Raw genomic sequence first — 18,437 nt, 5'->3', positions numbered from 1 at the left:
AACTCTTACAATACCATTTTATTCCCTCCCCATATATATTTTTTTAATTGGGGGAAAAAGATTCCCTTCTTTTGTGAAACTCCATGAAATCCAGAGAAATATATGATTAGGAGGGATCCAATTAAATTATTGTCCCATTTCTCTGGTAACTTAATTCTAGAAAATAATTTGAGATTCCTCCACTATAAAAAGATTACTTAAAATAAGAAAGCCATGGGGAAAAAAAAAAAAAAAAAAGAAAGCCATGGGACTTCCCTGGTGGCACAGTGGTTAAGAATCCACCTGCCAATGCAGGGACACAGGTTCGAGTCCCGGTCTGGGACGATCCCACATGCCGTGGAGCAACTAAGCCCGTGCGCCACGACTGAGCCTGCAGTCTAGAGCCCGCGAGCCACAACTACTGAAGCCCACGCGCCTAGAGCCTGTGCTCCACAACAAAGACAAGCCACCACAATGAGAAGCCAAAGCACCGCAATGAAGAGAAGCCCGGCCCCCCCGGCTCACCGCAACTAGAGAAAGCCCGCGTGCAGCAACCAAGACCCAACACAGCCAAAAATAAATAAATTAATTTAAAAAAAGAAAGAAAGCCATAACACTTTAAAATAATGTGTATAACCTTTAGATAAAACACAGCATTTGTAACGACTTTACTCAATCCATCCCCATCTTTCTTCTTCCCTTAATACCCTCCCCTTGCATCCCAGGCCTTAGCCAAAATGAGTAACGTGTTCCCCTCCTACAGGCTCCATGTTCTTTCCCCTCCCTCCCCTCTTTCGCTGTTCACCACGTTCTTCCCACCCCGAATACTTGTTAGCCATCTTTGTGTTTCCAAATATTACCCATCTTTCAATACCTAACAAAAAATGCCGCTTTCTTCCTGAAGTTTCCTCTGATTACTCTGGCTGGAAGGAAATCTTTCTTCTCTTTACTTTATGCCACAGACACTTGTCTACTAGTAGCAATAGAAACTAAGTCTTATTTCTTTATATCTCAACATGATGCCCACCTAACACAGTGACTCTAAACACTGCAGCTATTGACTAAGTATTCATCTAATAGACAAAAATAAATTGAGAGATTTTGGCACAAAAGGGAATGTTTCGTAAGTTTTAAAATAATACATAAGGGGAATTCCCTGGCAATCCAGTGGTTAGGACTCTGTGCTTTCACTGCAGGGGGCCTGGGTTCAATCCCTGGTTCAGGAACTAAGATCCCACAAGCCACGCAGCGCAGCCAAAAATAGTAGTAATAATAATTTTTTTTTTTAATAAAAAAAATTTGGGCTTCCCTGGTGGCGCAGTGGTTGGGAGTCCGCCTGCCGATGCAGGGGATGCGGGTTCGTGTCCCGGTCCGGGAGGATCCCACGTGCTGCGGAGCGGCTGGGCCCATGAGCCATGGCCGCTGGGCCTGCGCGTCCGGAGCCTGTGCTCCGCAACGGAAGAGGCCACAACAGTGAGAGGCCCACGTACCGAAAAAAAAAAAAAATTTAAAAAAAAATTTAAAAAAAACTGAAAAATAAATAATTAAATAAATAATGCATAAAAAGATAAACATTTTATCTTACCATTGACAGCATTTGAATGCCTTCATTATTGAAGTTTAACAGTGACATCATGTCTGTCGTGGGGTGTGAAGGTGAGGATGGGAAAATGGGCACTGTTAAATGACTGCTAACCAGGGTGTAAGCTGTGGAGTGTATAAAATGGCAGGGGGTGTGGAGAGCTCAGAGGAAACAACGAGCAGAAATGAAAGTTCAGGAAACGTGGTGATACGGAAGTTCAGGCCACTCACTCTCTTGTTAGTGCTGTCTTTCCAGGTTATCTACTACGCTTTCCATGAGGGCAACAGAGTGCTTTTTGAAAGAGAAGTGGGTTTTTTTTCCTCCTTTTCATGTTGTTATTAAACAAACGAAACGCTAGGAAAAACAAACCTTTCTTTTTACAAGTGACTGATTTCTAACCACAGGTAGGTAGGAATAGCCAAGAAGCCCATTGTTTTAGGAGTCATTCTAAGCTGATCAAGATCTTGTGCAGTTCAGCTGAGGTAAGGAGGGCCACATGTCTTCAGCTCATTTGTTAAGCCCGGAAGGTAAGACAGAGCCTGGCTTCTGAAGTTACTGCTGTGACACCTCAGGCAACAACAGTAACTAACCTCCTCCTTATTTTCCTTATTTTAACTGGAAAAACTTTTCTTCTCATGTCACATTCAACACTATCTTTCATTCGTGCTTTAAATCTTAGTCATCAATCTAGTGCAAATGTGCATTTCCTGAGAACACAGAGCTATCTTAAGCATAAATTTATAATTATAGCTATATTTTTACCATATTCTCACGTCATTAGAACTGATCATCTGAAGGGCCTCTGAATCTACTCCTAGTGAATATATGAATATGAATCAGGTCATAGAAAAGAATTTAAAGCAAAATAAAATATGTGCCATAAACATTTATTCTCAAAAAATATTTATGGATGAAATTAAATGATGTCCAGGGTTTACTTCAAAATAAACAGTGGTGGCGGGGGGGGGGGGGGGGAATAGCAGATAAGGGATATAGATAAACACAAGCATCTGTGATTGGACTTCCTGGTGGCGCAGTGGTTAAGAATCCGCCTGTCAATGCAGGGGACACGGGTTTGAGCCCTGGTCCGGGAAGATCCCACATGCCGAGGAGCAACTAAGCCCGTGTGCCACAACTACTGAGCCTGCGCTCTAGAGCCCGCAAGCCACAACTACTGAGCCCGCACGCCACAATTACTGAAGCCCGCGCACGTAGAGCCCGTGCTCTTCAGCAAGAGAAGCCACCGCAATGAGAAGCCCACGCACCGCAACGAAGGGTAGCCCCTGCTCACTGCAACTAGAGAAAGCCTGCGTGCAGCAACGAAGACCCAACACAGCCATAAATAAATAAATAAATACATAAATATATTTTTAAAAGTGTCTGTGATAATCGCTGAGGTTGGCTGGCAGATACATGGGAATCAACGACACTATTCTCTCTTCTTTGATGTCTGTTTGATACTTCCCCAGATAAAATTTATTCTGACAGCATTCTTTGGTATCCTGGATAAATTCAGAGAGGAGAGAAGACAAGATAACCTGGCCAGTCAGTGGGAGAGGACAGGCTACTGGATTCTAAGTGATCCGAGAGGTATTTTCCTCCAAGTAGGCAAAAGTTCAATGGGCACTAGGACTTTTATAAACTTGAAAGGGAACAATAAGTTCTACAGCCTTGAGAATGGCCCCATGGCCTGCTCTTCCCAAGTCTATCATATATTCATCAAATAACAGATATATAACAAATTGGGAAAGAAGCAGACTCGGCAATTATAGAATGGAGAGCCCAGGAAGGGTAAATATTGCTAATACTCTGTCACAAATGTTTTCCTTACATTCATCCTAAATAAATTAGCTTTCATATCCTCCTGTCAAACTTGTAGCTGGAAAATCATAAGCTTACCTTTACCTGTCATCACAGAAGTAGTTAAGAAGTCTTTAAAACTACGTAAAGCCACAAGCTAGTGATATCCCACAACTTAATAAGATAAGATAATATCTTATCTTAATAAGATAACTTATTCATTATTTTAGCTCTGTGCCTGTTTCAGAGTTTTTTAACTGAACAAATTCATGACTGAAGGCAGCCCTAATCTACGTCTCCTATTTAAACTACAGGAAAGTAATGAAAATAGAAGGTATAGAGATTATCTGTTTATAGACTACAAAAACACTCAGAGTATAAATATATCAATTGTTCTCTATCAAAATTTAACATACCTATTGTTCTCTATCACATTACTCAACACCTTTTTTTGCTGGACTGGCTTATTTTATAGCACTCTGTCATATGACACAGCTGGCATTACTCAGCATTGCTGGTGTTACACCCGCCCTTCTCAAATGAGAAGTTAAGGCAATTAAGAAACATAAGATCAGGCTACAGAAATTCAGATGAAAACATAATCATATACCTATGTCTTGATTCTCATGAGTTGTGTCTCTAAAATACAGGCTTATTAAACATAGGATAATTGCAACACGATGGTCACATCTGCCTTGCTAACTCTACCATCTGAATGGAAAGAAATAAAATTAACTTATTATCTAAGACATTCAGATAAATAAAAAGTCATTTCTCTAAAAACCTAAATGGTATTTTGAAGATTAAATTTAAATGTAGATTTCTCTAACTTCTGATGAATTAACAATATTTCAAACTAAATAATTACGCTACCCACTGAAGGTCCTGCCATCCAAGGTCAACATTCTGCTGTGGCTCAAACCTTCCAGGTGGGAACAGACTGTCTTTCCTTAGCTGATGATACAGAAGACCAAGCTGAAGAAAGCCAGTAAGAATATGAAAACAGGATTACAAATTAGCACGACCTTCCTAGAAACACAATTTGCCTGTGGTTGCATGCACCGCAGTTTGTGGCCGGCTTATTTGCATGCAGGTACCACTCTGGTGTAGAAGCAGAGAGCCTCTAGTCAGAGGATCCTTGAGATCATGCAGTCCAAGCTACTCATTTTCAGAAGAAAAAGACTAGGTGATTCGTCCAAGATCATATAACCAGCTGGTGGTAAAGACTCTTTCCATTTCATCACACATAAAGAGAAAATTATTTTAAAGGAAAAAGGTTTTCTTTGTATTAGTAAATAACTAAAATTCCAGCTGAAAGATACTCAGCTATCCAAATTAGTGTTCTATATAAACTGCACATCCCAATCTTGGCAACATTTCAAAATAAAAATAACCTTTCATTCATTTGTTCAACAAGTATTTACTGAATGCCTACCATATACCAGGATCCTGGCAAAGTTCTAGGAATAAAAAAAAGTCGGTGCCCCAATACCTTCCACTGGGAAGACAGGCATTACATAATCATATACCTGCAAAATTATGAATTATACTAAGTACAGTGATGGAGTTCCAACAGACTGCAACAGGAGGACCTAATCTAAAATTGTTTGTGGGGGACGGTGGTGGTTAGAATAGGCCTGGCTGCCTGCAGAAGTGACCTTTAAGTTGAAACCTGAAGAATAAACAGGAAGTTAGCCAAATTAAGAGTGCAGGTAAAAGTGTTCCAGACAACATCCACATGCCCTACGAGCAGAAATTCCATTCCTAAGAAAATATCCAACAGAAATATGTATGTATGTGCACCAAAAGACATGTAAAAGGATATTCATACTAGTGTCACTTATAATAGGAAAAACTGGAAAGAAAGCAAATGTCAACAGAATAGTGGAATATTCATACAATGGAATACTACAAAGCAATAAAAATGAATAAACTACTGCTATACGCTACAACATGCATGATCTCCCATATTTAACACTGAATGAAAGAAGCTGGGCACAACAGAATACATATTGAATGATTCCATTTATGTTAAGTTGAAAACCAGATAAAACTAATCTATGAGTTAAGAAGTCAGGACAGTGATTATCTTTGCAGATCATGATGGAGATAATTGGAAAGGAACATGAGAGAATCTTCTGGAGAGCCAGCAATAACGTTCTATTCTCGACCTGGTAGTGGTAACATGAATATGTTCACTCTGTAATAAGTCATCAAGTCGAACATTTATCGTTTATATACTTTTCCATGTGTGCAAACAAGTTTATCTTTAAAAATAAAATCCTGAGCAGAAGGAACAGCTTTTGTGAAGACCCTGAGATCAGAAAGAATTTGATACATTCAGAACTAAAAAAAAAAAGGGCCAATGTGGCTGGAACACAGAAACCAACAGACAGTACAGTGTAAGACTGAAGAGGGAGACGGACTCGATTTTACTGCAGGTCATTTTAAAGAGTTTGGATTTTAAGTTCAGTGACCAACCCCTGAAGGGTATTAAGCAGGGGAATAATAAGATCTAAACTGTGTATTTAAGAACACTGGAGAGTGGGTGGGGGAGTGGAAGCAGGGAGACCATTTAAGGAGGCTATTATAATGGTCCATGAAAGAGACTGCAGTGGCTTGACTGGTGTAGAACCAGCTGAAACGGTGAACTGCGTGGATTCTCAATGAAATTAGGAGGTTGAGCTGACTGTACTTGGTAATGGAGTGAATGTGTGAAATGAGAGAGAAGGAAGTGTAGAGGGTGATTCTTAAGTTCTGGTTAAAGCAGCTAGGTGGATGGAGAGCAATCCCCTGAGATAAGGAAGACTGAAGGAGAGCAGATTTGAAGGAATGCAGTGGTCAAGGTGACCATCGACCCAGTACCTGTGCCCACCCTCCCTTACTACATAGCCATGGTACAGGTGGGGTTTTATGGGAACTCAAACAATCACAGAAATTTCTACCTTCTTTTGCCAATCATCTGCCCAACCCAAGTAGCACCTGATATCCCTGCAGCCACGGCAGTTGGTTCAGGAATGGACACAAAACTCAAACAAGGGGGAGGGCATTTTCATTTTGTAGGTTCTAACCCATTTTCTCAGTTTGAAAAAAAATTGGATCTCAACTGTGCCATCCAAAATAAATAATTATTCTACCCAGCTCTGTATCAGTCCCACACAGCTTTGCAACATCTACAAATCTGATAACGACCTTTCTACCCTATTCTCCAAGAAAATAATCAAATTGTGAAACAAGATAAGCCAAAGTCACATCCCCAACATTGACTAAGACAGACCACTAATGAGCACTAATGTACAACCAGCTAGGAATTTACTTAATAATAAGATTCAGGACTTCCCTGATGGTCCAGTGGTTAAGACTCCATGCTCCCAATGCAGGGTTCCTGGGTTCAATCCCTGGTCAGGGAACTAGATCCCACATGCATGCCACAACTGAAAGATCCACATGCCGCAACGAAGAGCCCGTGTGCCGCAACTAAGACCCAGCACAGCCAAATAAATGAATAAAATATATATTTTTTAATTTAAAAAATAAAATAAATAACAAATAATAAGATTCATCCTGCCTATACTTCGAACATGGTCCACAGGATATTAAAAGGCTGTTTATCTACCTTTCAGTAAGGTATTCAACAGACAACAGCAATCCTACGGTCGACTAGTGAACAAAATGAAACATAACCCATAATAAATATTTATTGCGAAGACCTAGTTTATATAAGCAAGCAAACTTTATAAAGTTATGTAAGAAGACTATAATAAAAGGGAAGAAGAGAGTATTTTAATAACATTCAATACGTTTTAGTTAATAATTTAATAAGAAGTATTTTGTTTTTTATTTTTTCTTTTAACTGACTAAGTTATCTTAAAATCATCCAGGAGTATAAAGAGCGCATAAATTCTTTCAGCCTGAACTGAGGGAGTAATTAAATACGTGTCCAGTTGACCACGAAGAGTTAATGCACATCTCCAAATGCCAAATGTACTCACAGTAATTTGATTAGTTCATTAGCTATGAAATGCACTCCAATGTGAACGCATTGCTTATATTGTGTAACATTACAGAGGAATAACAATGGCTTTCACTTGCAAAATCTATTTTATTGGAAAAAGATAAACACAAATTCTTATTAACAACCCTTAAAAAACTCAAGCAAATTTAAACTGTCACCAGTAAAAACATGACGTGCGATTTTTAAATATATACCTCCTTTCGGCACTCTGCTTACAAGACTAACCCCAACTGCACTGATCTGTTCCACTCTTTCTACCTCTTTCAAGCTTAGAGTTAAAACATAACTAAGTAACAAAATGTCACTGATTCAGACTTTACAACCTCAAAATTTCTGAATGTACTGGCGCTAGATGCAAAGAAAAGCAATACTATTTAAATTGCTACTCATATAACTGGCTCATTTTTCTTAGCTTCTGAACATCTGAAAGTCTTTACATCATCTTTGTTTGTGACTGGGTACAGAATTCTAGGTGGACAGTTTCAGGGCTGTTTTTTGTGTTTTTTTTTTTCCATTTCAGTAAAGATCTAGCTCTATGTAAAAAAAAATAAAAATAAAAAAAATAAAGATCTAGCTCTTTCTCATCTGGCTTGGACTGTTTCTGAAGAAGTCCATCATGATTTGTTTCTTCCTTCTTCTACATGTGTATCATTTTTTTTTTTTTTCTTTCCTGGGCTGTTTTTAGGATTTTTCTCTGTGTCACCGTTTTAAGCAATTTGATCACATATTTCGGTGTAGTTCTTTCTCTTCATGGTTCTTCTGCTTGGGGTTCATTTAGCTTCTTGGATCCATGGATTTATAGTTTTCATCGATTTTGGAAACTTGTCAGCCATTATTTCTTCAAATATTTTCCTGCTCCACCCCCTTCCTTCTAGGATTCCAACTGCACATACATATGGGGCCACTTGAAGTTGTCCCACTGCCCTCTGATGCTCTGTTTATCTATTTTAGTCTGCTTTCCTGTGCTTCATTTTGGGTTGTTTCTATTATTTTGTCTTCAAATTCACCACTCATTTATCCTGCAGAGTCTAATCTATTAATCCCCATCAGTGTATTTTTTTCATTTCAGACATTGTTTTTTTCAATTCTGGAAGTTTGATTTGGGCCTTTACATTTTTCATGTCTCTCCTTAACATGCTCATTCTTTCCTGTGTTCCTGAACATATGGACTATATTTATAATAGCTGTTTTAATGTTCTTATTAATTTGAGCATCTGTTTCTACAGATTGACTTTTCTCCTCATTACAGGGTATATCTTCCTGCTTCGTTTCATGCATGGTAATTTTTAATTGAATGCCAGACATTGTGAAATTGACAGGGTTGAATGCTGGATATATGTATATACATTCTGTATTCCTATAAACAGTCTTAATCTTTATTCTGGGATACAGTTGAGTTATTTGGAAATTATCTGGAAACAGTTTGACCCCTTTGGGTCTTGCTTTGAAGCTCTGTCATGCAGGACCAGAGCAGCATGTGGTCTAGAGCTACTTGGCTCCACTACTGAAGTAATATACCCTTCTCTGAGTGTTCAACCCAATCCCCCAAGTATTACCAGTTTTCTCCATTCTGGCTGTTTGGAGCATGAACTATTCCCAGCCCTGAGCTCCAGGAATTTTTCTGCCTGCTCCTCTTTGGTGGTTCTTTCCTGCCTTGATAGCTTCCACTGGCACCAATCAGAACTCAGCTGATGCCTCAAGTGGAATCCGCTACACATCTCAGGAGCTCTGTGCAGTTATACCTTTTCTGGTACTTAGTCCTGAGAATTCTAGATGCTCGCGTTTCGCCGAAGCCCCTACTCTATCTCCTCAACTCAGGGAGACTGCCAGGCTTTGTCTGGGTTGACCCTGCTGCTGCTGTAGCCTGGAAGCTCTCAAGGCAGCGACTGCAAGGCTCCCCTCATTTGTTTCCCTTCTCTTAGGGATCAGTGTCTTGTGCTGTCTATTGTTCAAGAACTGAAAATTGTTTCACATTTTTTTGTTCGTTTTTTTGTTGTTGTTATTTACGGTGGGAGGGCAAATACAGATCCTGTTACACCATCATGCTCAGAAGCAAGTATCCTGCTACATTCCTGGCCTAGTTATATTTTAAGGACATTTTAGAACATCTGAGAGACCTGAAATCATATAATAAGAAGTCACATAACAAGGCTTTACTGTTCAGTGAGAAATTTTTTGCCTTCACTTTTATTTCCTCATAGCACACTTAAGTGGTAAAGAAATGAAGGCACTTAGGAACGACTACTGGCCCTATGTTAGCAGGCTAATCCTGCTGCCCAGGATAGAGAAGTAAGGTTGATTTTTTTTTAAGTGTTGATATTTAAGTTGCTATTTATTTTCTTTTCTATTAAATATGAACATTCCAAAAATTATTTACAAAAAGAAAATGAATTTTTGCAACCCTAACATAAAGTGATATATAACAAGTCTAAATTTCATTTTTCTGCACAGAAAAAGTCAACTATAAAAAAGGCACTTCTGGGCTTCCCTGGTGGCGCAGTGGTTGAGAGTCCGCCTGCCGATGCAGGGGACACGGGTTCGTGCCCCGGTCCGGGAAAATCCCACGTGCCGCAGAGCGGCTGGGCCCGTGAGCCATGGCCGCTGAGCCTGCGCGTCCAGAGCCTGTGCTCCGCAACAGGAGAGGCCACAACAGTGAGAGGCCCACGTACCGCAGAAAAAAAAAAAAAAATTCTTAAAAAAAAAAAAGGCACTTCCTTCCTCAACTTGAAATTTTTTCTTAAAAAGGGATAAGATACTGCAACTTATCTAAAGGGCAATCGTGCTGACTAGTAGCATTTGGCAATTAAAAAAACAAACAAAAAACTATGCACACTGCTTGTCATCACCACCTACTACACTCATCCAAAATTCTAAAACCTGACATTTAACTTGGCCTGGCAAAGTTAAAACATAAAGTTTCTAATTACCTAACGCTAAATCAAACCATGTTTCCCTCTTAGATATTAACAGTTTGTAGGTAAAAACACAGCAAGTTTAACACTTCCCTCATTAGAAAATGCTTACCATTTCACTCTAAAGTCTACTGGCATTCTTTTCTTTTTGCTCTTCATTCCTCAACCCCCCCAAATAATAACCACCACCCTAACAAAAGTATAAATAATAATTACAGCGAAAAAGCAAATGGTAAGACTATGTCATTAGAGAAGTTATTTAATCTCTCCAAGCCTCAGTTTCCACATCTGCGAAATGTGGATAAAAGTACAACCCACAGAATTAAATGAAATAAAGCATGTCTAATGCCAGTCTAAACTGTATGCTGAGATGGTCTGGGACACTTCAGCAAACTCTCAGGAGAGACGAGGGATATTTTAAATGGAAAGAAACACGGAGATATTCAACACATGCTGGACACTGCCCAAACTATTAGCTTGGGGTAGTTCAGAGTTTTAACATTTGATTGCAGTATGTTCCTTTATGACATCAGACATCATATCTTAGTGAAGCTGGGTTTTCAGTGGTTGCTGCGATTAAAAAAAAACAAGTACTGCTCCAGAATCAACGTGGAACAGGCAATGAGGGTAGTGCTTTTCAATCTGGTGCCAAGGTCTGGAAAGCTGTTCAGTGCTCAACAGGCATTCCCATACCGTAAATAAAGAACTGTGGCTATTTATGAAGGAAATAAATTATTTTCAATTTCTTTGCAATATTTTTTCCAAACAGCTACTAAAGGTTGTTAGGACATAAATATTTATTGTTTGGACCTAACTATTTAATGAACAGAACGGTGGCTTACGGGTGCTGTTAAAAACTTAATAAGACCCCAAGGATGCCATAAAACGAGAAAGCTTAGGCCCCTCTGGCTTAATGTTGTTACTAGCAGAGTAACTTCCAGTGAATAGCAAGTATGACTCCTTTACCGTGTACAGTTTCATAGAAAAGGCAAGACACTTCACATTCTGTGACAAAGAGCTCCAGAATTTTATCCCTCTGTTTTACAGCTCAGGTTTCCATGATAAAAGAAAACAAATTAGGTAGACAAAGACACTTAGACGGACAATGTGGGGTAAAACCAGGTCCAGAGTTAAAGCCTGAAGATAATCTTACCACTAGACAGATAAACGCAATTAATCCTTCCTACCGTACCAGTATGTGACACCCAAAAGAACGAAAGCTCTCATTTTAAGAGTTAGGAATTTACATCAACACCGTACATCCCCGTCTTTTAAACAGGTGATCCATAACTTCACAATATTTAATTTACACACTACTGTAACTCTATGCAACTTCTGAAGACAGGTTAAGGGGTACAAGAAACTGTTTAGAGCAAGTAAGTCATTTGGTCCAATATTATTTTAATGTAATGGTTATTTGCTCCCTCCCTTTTATGTGACGACATACTATGACATACAACACATGCACAATCATTCACTTATGAACAAACGATTAAGACGCCACTCAGACTAACATTTGTATACCCAGAGGGTCAACCAACCACACACAACTAGTAAGGCTATGATACAGCTATGCAGCATAAATGGGCAACACTGCAGATCCTAAAAGTGAGCACCATATATACATGTGAATATTAAAAAACCACTGAAAATCAAACACATATGGGTTAGTTAAAAGGCGCCATTCCAAGGCTATACATAATCACAGGAAAAAGTATTTACATTACTTGGAAAGCAGCTGCAACAAAGAGTTTATTGCCAATGCCCTTTATAAACTCCTCTCTTACGTTTAATACAGATGTTACGCTCACTATCTATGTGACCCGCACATCATCCTCCATTTCCGATGTGCTGACCTTCCCTTTACTCCATCTTCTATTTAGGATACAATTATAAAGCGAATTATTTACCTTTACTAAAGCATGAGATGGGTTGCAAAATAATGAGATAGCCTGTGAATTTAAAGCATGTATCTGTCTGACTGGCTACTTGTCCGTCCCTTGTGATGGTCTTTTCATGTGTCTAACTGTACAAAGTGGAGGAAAACTGAACTCAACACAAAACTGACAGGTGTCTTCCTTTATCTCTTAAAAAATTAGTTTCGGGCTTCCCTGGTGGTGCAGTGGTTGACAATCCACCTGCCAATGCAGGGGACACGGGTTTGAGCCCTGGTCTGGGAAGATCCCACATGCTGCGGAGCAACTAGGCCCGTGAGCCACAACTACTGAGCCTGCGTGTCTGGAGCCTGTGCTCCGCAACAAGAGAGGCCACGATAGTGAGAGGCCCGTGCACCGCGATGAAGAGTGGCCCCGCTTGCCACAACTGGAGAAAGCCCTCGCGCAGAAACGAAGACCCAACGCAGCCAAAAATAAATGAACTTAAAAAAAAAATTAGCTTCCAAGAAGAAGGGTGTAGTGTTACAACTTGCTGACCATCACTCTTGTGCTTATGCTGGTTCAGACGCAGTATACCAGTCACAGAGAGTCCACTTGCTACACTGAGTCACTGCTCCACAGACATCAAATTTTTGGTTCAACTGAACATTTTTCTGGACTAGTAATTTTCAAAAATGAGTAACACTGAAAATGGGCATGTGACTAAAAAACATATTAACTATTATCTAAGAACGTTTCAGAAGGTTTTTTTAATTTTTATTTTGTTTTTTTTTTTTTTTTTCACTTTTGGCCGTGCCTCGAGGCATGTGGGATCTTAGTTCCCCAACCAGGGATCAAACCCGTGCCCCATGCAGTGGAAGTGTGGAGTCTTAACCACTGGACTGCCAGGGAAGTCCAAAGGTTTCTTTAAATAAATAAATGCAATGAAAGAAATCGATAAAATTTTCCATCTCAAGAAAAGTAATTTTAAAACAAACTGTTAACAGTACTTATGGTAGTTATGAAGAACATTCATCACACACATTTTAATTGGCATTTCAGAAAAACCTTAATGATGTGGTTAATAGTTATTTCCAAGAGAATTTTTCAGTAACAAATCCAAACAATGTGTAACGTATGTGTTTCACATCAGCAGTTCGGTCAAACAGCAATTCTTTAAAAGACAGAAAATAAATTTTATATGAAAAGGTACCACACTTTCAAACACAGAATACTGCACTACAAACATAGAATACTATAATCTACATTAGGTTAGTCTTCCCCCCATGCCATTTATTTAATAATCATTTATTCTGCAATATGAGTAAGACACTGAACTAAGCACTAGGGATACAAAGATTACTGAGACCTGGGCCTTTTCCTCAATGAGTGAAGCATCCAGATGCAGAAACCTGAACACAGTTCCACGTTCTGTGAAAAGCACTAGACTAAAAGTGCTATGGGAACATCAGCACTTGGTTCAGGCTGAGGGTTTCAAGGAAACTCATTACGGACCCCACAGTAGACAGTAACAGCACTGAAATTCTGGAAACATGGTTGTTTTGGATAGCGTCTGTGAGCCAAAAAAGTTATGCCATAATCTATCATAGAGAGGCCTATATAAACCATGCTCAGAAATGGTCATCCCAATCTAATTATATCAGAATCTCTGTGGGGCTGGAGCCCAGGCATCAGTATTTGTAAAAACCTTCCCAGGGAATTATAATGTGCACACAGGGCTGAAAATCACTGATTCATTGATTGATTAAGTCGTAGCATCATGACTGATTTAACATCTTTATCAACATTAAGACAGAATTCTAAGGCTTGATTAATTAGTGGATACTTGGGTCCTAAGAGGACCCATGAGCTGAGTTTATTTTCACTTGCACCCTATTTTTTAATATGTGCTAATAATAGGAAAAATGATATTTCATATTGGTTATCTCATGACACTTCTGGCCTAAGCCAAGAAAATTAAGTGACTGTCAGTCCTTAACGATATGTATTGCCTAAGATGCCTAATTGTTTAAACTTTAAACCCAGGCAACTGAAGCCTGTAGAAGTCACAAACTTTGGGTACGTGAAACTGAGTCCTGCTAGGGTCACTCTCACCACGTACGTTCAAGAAAAACACCTGCATACAAGCATGTAGAGAACAACAAAAGCAGCATATAAAAAGCATTCATCTTGTGATACAGACTAAGTTCCACAAAATGAAGGGAAGGAAGAGACAAGAGTGAGCTGGAGGGGCAGATTCTCATTAAGGAAGAAGACTCAAGCTGGAACTGACAGGCTTCGACTGGAAAGGCAGAAAAAAGCATTCTAGCAGTCTTGGAGGAAGAGGGACAGCATGATGACGGTTGGAAAAAGCACACTACTTTGGGAGGGCACTGAGGAAACACCAGTCTCCCTTAAAGGAGATCAACACTGAACCAACAGGGTGGCACCAAATGATGGCAGGCCTTGATTGACAGGCTGAGGAGTCTGAACTTAATCTTATTGAAAAATAGGGTTACATTTGGGTTTACTATCAAAAATGATTTTAGGAGATTCTTCTGGTAGATTAATATGCAAGATGCATCGAAATTCAAAGGTCTGAGATTGGTGAAGATAAACAGAACACCTCAGTATTTTACAAGCACAGCCCCCTGAATACAACAGGCACTGACAAAATGTGAAGGTTTTAAAAATGAACATTCTACAGCACAAAAAATACACACCTTGGTATCATTCTGACCTGAATGTCAAATTAATTTTACATGTCAAGTAAGTTATAAAAAGGTCTGTTAGCTCTTAAATATTAATGTTTTAAATATGAAAGTTTACAGTAGAAAAGCTACTGACATAGAAAAGCTAATTAGTAGAAAAGCTAACGACATACTCAAGAGATTATATATCCATTTATGCTAGCTTTACGGAGAGAGGCAACATTCACAGTTTTTTTCTCCTGAAAAGAATTACTTACATAGTCTAAATCTAATGAAAATAAAAAGAGTTAATAAATAGTTAAGACAATGTTTTTAAGATTCTTTTCCTTAAAATGAATGTTAATGCCAAAATGGATGGTTTGGGAAGTTGTTTTGTTTTGTTTTGTTAAACCATTATTTGGCATAAAAGAGAGGACTGCTGGAGGTTTGGAAGTAGGATTATCCTTAAGCTTCCTGACCTTGGAGTAAAGTATAGCAATAACCCTAATAACTATAGGTAATACAGAATTTGTAGCTGAAAATTTGACTTCCCATTATTACCAGTAATCACAATTAGAGAAACATTTAGAATTTAGACAAATTAGGAAATCACCAAAACACACAAGCAGCTGAAAAGGGTTTCACATGCTAAAACAAACCTTTTTCCCCCACAGATAGTTTTATCTAGATAGAATTCATCAGTATAAGAATAATATTTGTAGTATGAAGAAACATGCTTTGCAAAATTAATATTGTAGCAAGTAATATTTTAGTTGATTTAAGCATAAATAACAATGTATCAGTAAATGAATTAAGTCTGACTGAACATAACCCATATTACTAACACTTGTTTCTTAGAACACATATAGCCTCTTCCTGTTCACTCAAACCATGTTACCACATGTACCAAAAAATACATATTTCTTATACATTGTTCTCTGCTTAAGACTTTTCATTATGTCACTATCCTTTTCCCCAATCAGGATAAAATTTTGCTATTTCAGAGTATTAAGATCAATCAGGTTTAACTGATACTAATATTCTGTACGTTAGTATTCTGTATGCCGAGATTAGGGCCTCCTGCCCTTCGTTACTGAATATGGAGAAAGTTTAACAGTTCAAAATATTTAGGGGCTTACAGTTGTAAGTATGCCTTTCAAATGGTATTTTTAATTTTTAAAAATATGACCAATAACTAAACTGATCCTACATAGCAAAAGCATAATATAGAACAAGTCGTTACCACTAGAGAGCCTCTGACAACACAGTCACATTTGAAATAATCCTAAATTGAGGTTACCAGACGAAATCTTATATTAGCAAGTGTAATGTTCAAATTAATCTTTTTCGTTTTAATTTCATCCATCTGCCCACAAAATAACCCAAGCCTTACTAATCTACTATTTTTCTTGTGGTGCAGTAGTCCTTTTCTTTAAAATAAACTATCAGAGTAGTTTCTTAAACAATATGAAATCAATCACCTACCTTACATGAAATTCTGAAGGTTGTTTACAATCCTCTTAATGAAAATGTAAGCACCTCACCAAAAAATCCTCCAACAATATTAAATAAATACTCTTATAGTCCATTACTACAACTGACCTATAAGAAATGCTGTTCATTACAGCCAAAATGTCAAGCAAGCCATCTTACAGGTTTATGTGATATGCTATACACTGCAACGATAATTTTTTGGAAAGAAAGATTTACTTTGAGAAGCAGCAGAAGAACCCAAGAAAGCAAAAATCTGTACCAAAACCTGCATCTTCCCCAGCCCCAACAAAAACCTGCAGTGGGGGAAGAAAAGAAAATAAAAGTTTTAAAGAAAATAAGGTCTGGTTAAAAGGAAATAAAAGCATATCAGAGTCTTCCTTAAAAAATGGTTGAAGCTGAATTATTTCAAGCAAAACAGACCCTGATCAGCTGGGCTGTGAGAGATGACTTACAGAGCACAGCTACAGCCCCAGACTCGAACATGAGACATTCTTCCTTATGCCTAGTTTCCACTATGAGGCTGAAAGGTGGAGGATCCAATTTGTGATAGATCCGAAATCCTTTGCTGAACGCCATTCTCCTTTCTTCCGAGGCAGCCCTGTGAAAACCAAGCAAAGCAAAGCAAATGAAGCTAATGTTTCCTTCTGCAGCAAAGGACTGCAAGGCATCCAGAAGTCCCTCCCTGCCAGGTTTTGATGGGGGGTGGGGTGGTAAAAAAAAAAGGGGGGGGAGCTTGGGGAGAGAATGGTTGATTCCAAAAGATAAGTCGTCACTTAATTTTACCGAAAAGCAAGAGGAAAAGCTGCCAATTCTCACAGCAAGGCAAGACAGGGTTTTATCACTCCAAGTCCATGAACGGTTTGGTGAAGATGAGTTTCCCCTTTACTTAATGTTTACCAAAAGGAAACATTTTGAGCGTATTTCGCTCGGAGTTGTTTATCAGCTTCCTGCTTCAGAATTTGTCAACTACGTTGAAAGGGAAACGATTCGGAAACTTCAAGCCGATCCTCTGCGGGGCAAGAAGAGGTAGGTGCGAAGGAAGGTTAACAAGGCTGATTCAAAGCGCCTTAGGGGGCGAGAGAAGGGGAAAGGATTATCCGACACAACGGGCTCTCCCGGGGTCGGCGGTGAAGGGCAAGAGCAGCGGTACAGGCTACCGCCGCCTCCAGCCCAGCGCCAGGGCACCGCCGGCTGAGGGGTCCGCAGGCAGCAGCCAGTGGATATGAATGGCCACCCGGGAAGAATCACGAGTCGGGACACGGACCGGACCGAGGCTCCTCGGGGTTTCCCGGCAGTCGACCGCCCGGAGAGCGGCTCCTTCCCAGGGGGACAGAAGTGCGGAGCAGCCCGATCCCTCCATTATACGCCAGAAGAGATGACCAGGCGCCCAAACTGACTCGGTGCCTTTCCCGCGGGCAGGCTGACAGCCGCTGTCACCTCTGCTCCCCGCCCGACGCGGCGCCCCGCACAACCGGTGGTCTCCCAACCACCCCGCCTGCCCTCCAGTACCTGGCTGCCCGCGGTCGCCGCTCACCGCTCCCGCCCAGGCTGCGGAGGTGGAGACTGCTTCAGGAAGCGCCGGCCCGCGCGCCCCGCAGCCGGTGCGTCTGGCCGCTGCCGCTCCCCGCCCCCCCCACCAGCCGGCCGGCTCACCTCTTCCTCCGACTCCTCCTCCTCCTTCTTCCGCAGCCGCCGCCGCCGCCGCCGCCGCCACAGCCGCCCGAAGCGTCACTTCCGCTCCAGCAGGCCCATCTCTTCCGCATGGCGCAGCGGCCGGGGGCGGAAGGCCCGCCCCTCGCGGGGAAGGGCGGGGCGTCGGGGGGAGGCCCCGCCCCATCTGGGCTGCCCTGGTGGCCAGGTAACCGTGAGCTGCTCGCCGCCTCCACGCTCAGCGATCTTTTCCTCTTGCGGCGTGTTCCCCAAGCTGCAGCTGCAGGTCCCACCGCTGAGGTTGCTGGGAGAGGGAGGATGCGGCCTCCCCGGGCCCCTCGCGTGGGCTTTTCAGAGCTTACCAACCACGGGGAGGGACTCAGGGGAAAAGCTTTGGGGGCTGGGTATTGATAGGTGCCCAAGAAGGGTATCAGGACCACC

The 18,437-nt window shown here is 40.6% G+C and overlaps 1 protein-coding gene across 1 annotated transcript in view; it reads right to left on the bottom strand.

The window, feature by feature from the left end:
• SYNJ1 (synaptojanin 1) overlaps nt 1-18,109 on the bottom strand; it is an 88,980-nt gene extending 70,871 nt beyond the window's left edge. The window contains 2 exon segments of the mRNA XM_029214021.1: nt 16,799-16,944; nt 18,000-18,109. Of these exon segments, the coding sequence (XP_029069854.1) occupies nt 16,799-16,944; nt 18,000-18,109 (256 nt within the window).
• Nucleotides 18,110-18,437: the final 328 nt, after the last annotated feature.

This window comes from Monodon monoceros, unplaced genomic scaffold, assembly GCF_005190385.1.
Source record: "Monodon monoceros isolate NGI ecotype Baffin Bay Population unplaced genomic scaffold, NGI_Narwhal_1 Super_Scaffold_11, whole genome shotgun sequence".
In the NCBI taxonomy this organism is placed as follows: domain Eukaryota; kingdom Metazoa; phylum Chordata; class Mammalia; order Artiodactyla; family Monodontidae; genus Monodon; species Monodon monoceros.
Note: the sequence above shows the minus strand (reverse complement) of the source record. Positions and strands in the feature narration are given on the sequence as shown.